Here is a 5,626-nt window from a genome sequence, read left to right as displayed (position 1 = left end):
TAGCATGGTGGTGGGGAATCCTGGTTTACAGGAAACCAGCGCGATTGATTACATATAGGTCAGGGGAGCATAGGTCAATGGTAGACTATATATTGGTAAGGGCCAAACATAGGAAGTATGTGAAGAATATGAAGGCGATACCTGGTATGCTGCAGCATAGTATGGTTGTGATGGATGTGACATCAAAAGAAATGGGGAGGAGGAGAAGGATAAGTTTGTGGCAAAGAGAAAGACATTGAAGTTGCAGGATTCAGAGGTGAGGAAGGCATTTGAAGTGAAGGTGGTAGACTATATAATGGTAGACTATATATTGGTAAGGGCCAAACATAGGAAGTATGTGAAGAATATGAAGGCGATACCTGGTATGCTGCAGCATAGTATGGTTGTGATGGATGTGACATCAAAAGAAATGGGGAGGAGGAGAAGGATAAGTTTGTGGCAAAGAGAAAGACATTGAAGTTGCAGGATTCAGAGGTGAGGAAGGCATTTGAAGTGAAGGTGGCTGAAAATTGGGAGAGTGGTAAGGATGGAGATGTTTAGGAGAGATACAGGGACTGTGTGTTGGCTACGGCAGATAAAGTATGTAGATGGACGAAAGGAAAGTGTAGGCATGGTGAGACGTGATGGTGAGATGAAGATATAAGAAGGGTTTTGGAGGTCAAGAAGGAGAGGTTTAGGGTATGGAGAAGGGACATGACGGAGGAAGCGGAGTCTGAGTATAGGAAGGCTAAGAAAGCTGCAAAAGAGGCAGTGGCAACTGCAATGACGAAAGCATCAGATAGGTTAATGAAGGAAATGGAATTTGATGTGAGCTCGAGGAAAATGTTCAAAATAGCAAAGCAGTTATTGATGGATAGGAAAGATGTTATAGGGAATGGATGTGTTCGGGATGGATCTGGCAAGTTGTGCATAGATGAGGAGGAAAAAGCTCAGGTGTGGAAAGCTCATATGGAAAGGTTGATGAATGAAGAGAATGAGTGGGATGGAGATGTGGAATCCGCGGTTACACACGGACCTATAGAGAAGCTGACGATGGAGGAAGTAGAGAAAACAGAGAAATGAAACTAGGTAAGGCGACAGGGGTTTCGGAAGTGGTGGCAGAACATATAAAAGCGAGTGGGGTGATAGGAATTGAAGTTATGATGAAAATTGCTAACAGTATGATTTATGAATGAGGTATACCTGAGGATTGGCGACACAGTGTGTTGGTGCCGTTGTATAAGGGCCAAAGAGACGTGAGAGATTGTGGTCATAAAGGGGTGTGAAAATGCTAGAGCCAGGAAAGGAAGTAGTGGGAGAGGGGCTTTGAGAGGAGGTTGAGAATATGGGGACAGTTAATGGAAAGCTGTGGTGGGTTATGCCCTGTCGGGAGCTTTTTAGTTTAAGGGTAGGAGTGCATCAAGGATCAGTGTTATCACGTTTTCTGTTTGCAATGTGATGGATGCTGTGTGTGGAAACATAATGGAGGGGTTGTTATTTGAGGGTTAGGGGATAGTATGTGACAGGAGAGTGAAGGCTAACTCGGTATTGTGTATAGGATGTCAGAAATGGGTGCATAAGAGATGTAGTGGTGTGAGGGGAACACTGAAAAAGGTGGAAGGCACGCTCAAATGTAAGAAATGTGTTCATGTTGTGATTAATAGGACGGACGCAAGGACGGGGTTGAGTGGTGGTATTGAAAGAGTGGAAAGCTTTGTTTACTTAGGAGATAAGCTGAACGCGGATGGAGGATGTTTGAGCGCAGTTACGGCTAGAGTTCGTGTGGGATGGATGAAATTTAGAGAACTGGGTGGGGTATTGTGTGGAAAGAAATGGTCAGTGAAGATGAAAGGGAGGGCATGTGTGAGAGCAGCGATGGTATATGGTGTTGAAACTTGGGTGTTGAGGAGAGAGGAGGAAAGTGTACTGCAAAGGGCTGAAAGAGCTATGGTGAGGATGATGTGTGGGATTAAAGTGAAGGATAGGAGGAGTAGTACAGAGCTGATGTCGATGATGGGACTGAATGAGGACATTGTGACATTGATAAGGAGATCGAGATTGCGGTGGTATGGACGTGTTGAGAAGGGATGAAAGGGTCGGGATTAGGCGAGCGTTGGAGTTCGAGGTTGAAGGAGTGGTAGGAATAGGTCGTCCGCGATTGGGATGGAGAGAGCAGGTGAAGAAGGACAGAGTGAAAGCGGGGTTGCGTGGTACTGAGGCGAGTGACAGATGTGGATGGCGTCGAGGGGTATTTCGGTTTCATCATAGGTAGCCAAACGGCAACCCCCGATCTCGGGGAAAATGTCGTCTAAACGTGTGTTGTTGTTATATGTAGTTCATCTGTTAGGATCGTTACAGCCGATTGTTGGATGTTTATTACAGGGTTTCTATTTTCTATTAATAAAGCCTCTGCCATTCTCAAATTGCTTATATTATGCTTGTAATATAACACTATGGTATTTGAGTTTAAAATTGTCCTTGTTATTTTTATTTGGTGTGAATCCATTAGATAATTTTTTATTGCACCATTTTGTATATGCATTGTTAACCTTCTTGATAAAGTCGTAGTAGTAAATACGATATATTCTGTGTTTTAGTGCCTACAATCACCGATTTTATAAACAAAAAAATATGACTGCTTTTCATTATCGATTCTTGTAGTATTGCAATTATTTTTAAGAACAAGAATAAGGTTTCAAGTCCTGGGCATGACATAAAACTGCATCCACGCTGCCTTGCGTGCTTTTGAGCAATAGGCTAGGCCCACCGCTTATAACTGGTGTTTGTCGTCAGGATGGGTGTCCGGATGTAAAAACTTTCCCCAAATTATTCTATGCCATCAAAAACAAAAACAACGGCCCTAGTCCCCAGCGGGCCTTAAGTGGTCAAGGGGTGCTAAAAATCCCTAGAAAGTATGCAATAGCGAAGGGATATTGCAGAAAAATTCAGAATGGCCCTTCTATGGTACTTAGACTTGGAACGCTCAACGTTGGATCACTGACTGGCCGCAGCATGAAAATTGACATCTGCTGCCTTCAGGAGACCCGATGGAAATCGAATGGTGTCTGTCATATCAACTCAAACAATGTAAAATATAAACTATTCTGGAATGGTAAAAAGACGGCCAAAAATGGTGTTAGAATTTTTGTCAAAGAACCGCTAGCCCAAGAAGTACTGGATATTAAAAGGATTAATTCATGTCTTATGTGGATCAAGCTTCGCCTAGAATAGCAATCAATGACTATTTTTTCTGCATACGCATCACAGACAGGCGAATCAGAAGAGATGAAAAATGACTTCTGGGCTGCGTTCTCTGACACCATCTCAGCAATACCAAAGTCTGTATCAATCTTCGTTTAGCGTTCAGAAACCCAGTTCTCCTGAGGTAGGACGTTGTTTTCTTTGCCATCAATTTTTTGCGCCAAATTAGACGATCAATTGTATCCATTTCATTTAAATTTAGAGCTTTCATGTCTTGCTTAATTGTTTGCGACCAGGACTTCTTTGGACGGCCTTTGGGACGTGTGCCAGGTACTTCAACATCTGCAAGAGAAGTTTTGCATGACTTCGTTTGACATGACTAAACCAACGCAGACGGTGTTGCCGGCATTCGTACTTTATATCATCTAACCAGCACGACACAGGATTTCGGTAGATTTGATGTGGTCCTTCAGACTAATTCGTTGCATCCATCGGAGCATTTTCATATCGGTTCGGTGAAGTTGTCGTTCCAGTTTGGTTGTCATTGGCCACGTTTCTGCACCATATAACAACACCGGACGTATCACAGATTTATAAAGTCTTGATCTAGGTGGTAGTGAGATGTCACGCCGCATCAATATAAAGGCAAGGAGTTGCGATTTATTCCAGGCTGCACGTATGCGTGCTCGAACGGCAGCTTAGGCTGTTCCAGTACAATCTAGAACATCCCCTAGATATTAAATCGATGTGACTTTCTCTACCTTAATGGCTTTAAAGACATTGCTATTTCGAATTTGCTGTTGTGGAATGATGCAAGCAGGACAAACAAAATTGGGCACTTTAAATAAAGTACCAATTATTTTTGAGCAATGTTTGTGACACCAATGGTTACAATGCCGACACTTGATTGAATTGTTACCTACACCAGCTTTACAAACTGAACAGGGCCATCGTCCAGTAGCTGTGGATTGAATTGGTTCACCAGTGTTTATTGCTTTGGTTTTGCTGATGTTGACTTTGAAACCATGACCGGCGAGTCGGGTGTTCCAATCTTCAAACATCAGTGCTGCATTCTCAGACGTGGCTGTTAAAACGATATCATTCGTTCGCTTATATGGTGTCAATTTTACATAATAAATTATAAAATGAACAGGATTGAACATACATGGATATTTAAGCAAATAATAATATTGAACAATATAAATAATTAACACTAATTTAATGCAATATACATACAATTTAAACTATGAAAATGAAAATATGTAAAATATTATTATTAATAATGTTTTTTAATAACTTCCTAATTTTTAAGAATTAAATGATTCTATTATTTAAAAAAATATAAAAAGATAAAATAAATGAATTGTAATAAGTCAGTATTAAAACAACATTAAACAAACAAAATTCAAAATTACTTACAAATATTTTTAAAATAAAAAACCCTTAAAACGATACAATACGGTGCATAAATTATATAGAAATAGATAAGAAGAAATATACGATTATTTATAGAGTAAAGTATGAGAAATTAATCTAAATTTAAAATAAAGTTGTTTAATAAAAAAAATTTCCACATTTGTCCAAATTGCGAAATTCAATAAAACTTCTCAACGCTTTTTTCTGCCATTTTCTGCATTATATTATATTGGCAAATCAATAGTTTGGTTTGAGTTAGAAATTGGAGTTAAACACAGGTTAATGCCAGTTGTTAAAAATTTGCTCAAACAAACCGTGTTTACCCTACACTATTTTGGATAGTAACGCCTCTTTTCATTTTCCGGTGGTTAAAGAAGTTTCAGATCTTGGAGTCATTGTAGATGATAAATTGAAGTCTAATAGTCATGTTTTGAAGGTAGACAAAGCGAACTCTATGCTAGGTGTCATTGCCAGAAATTTTAAACACCTTTCTGACGAAGCTTTTGTAACTTTATAGAAGCCATTGGTGAGGTCGTACATGGAGTACGGTTAGAAAAATCAAACATCATACACATTTGCTAAAATGAAATTTATAAATTAAAAAAACGAAACATGTCGAATCATTTTTTACAGTAAATTCAGTAATATACTGACTTAAAAAATTTTAAGTAGGTATGTTCATTTAATTCTAGACTGAAGAAACATTAGCTTATCCGGCGGTGATGATGGCTCAATGGTTAAAGGCGCCTGGTCTTGCTATTGCTATGACTGGGTTCGAATACAAAGAGATCCCCACCTATCATATGCAATGTATATGATGCGTGGTTTGCACGCGTATTCATATACGCTGTGTGTGTTTGTCGTTGAAACCTCTGAAGCAAACCCAAAAGAGAGAGAGAAACCTTTAATCTTTATCCAGAGTTTCATCTGACGTCTGACAGCGGCGCACACTAAAAAATTGTGAAGCAACGCTGAATAGTTTTTCAAAAGCAGCTGAACTGGATAGTGTGGCTACGAGTTGGCAGAGTGA

At 39.8% G+C, this 5,626-nt stretch overlaps 1 protein-coding gene across 1 annotated transcript in view; it reads left to right on the top strand.

The window, feature by feature from the left end:
* Window positions 1-3,210, top strand: part of HELRODRAFT_177471 (hypothetical protein) — a gene marked incomplete at both ends in the record, with an annotated part of 3,398 nt that extends 188 nt beyond the window's left edge. The window contains one exon of the mRNA XM_009025671.1: window positions 2,773-3,210. Coding sequence (XP_009023919.1) covers window positions 2,773-3,210 — 438 coding nt within the window. The remainder of the gene's footprint in view (window positions 1-2,772) is intronic.
* Window positions 3,211-5,626: the final 2,416 nt, after the last annotated feature.

Source organism: Helobdella robusta (genome assembly GCF_000326865.2).
Source record: "Helobdella robusta unplaced genomic scaffold HELROscaffold_43, whole genome shotgun sequence".
NCBI lineage: Eukaryota > Metazoa > Annelida > Clitellata > Rhynchobdellida > Glossiphoniidae > Helobdella > Helobdella robusta.
Note: the sequence above shows the minus strand (reverse complement) of the source record. Positions and strands in the feature narration are given on the sequence as shown.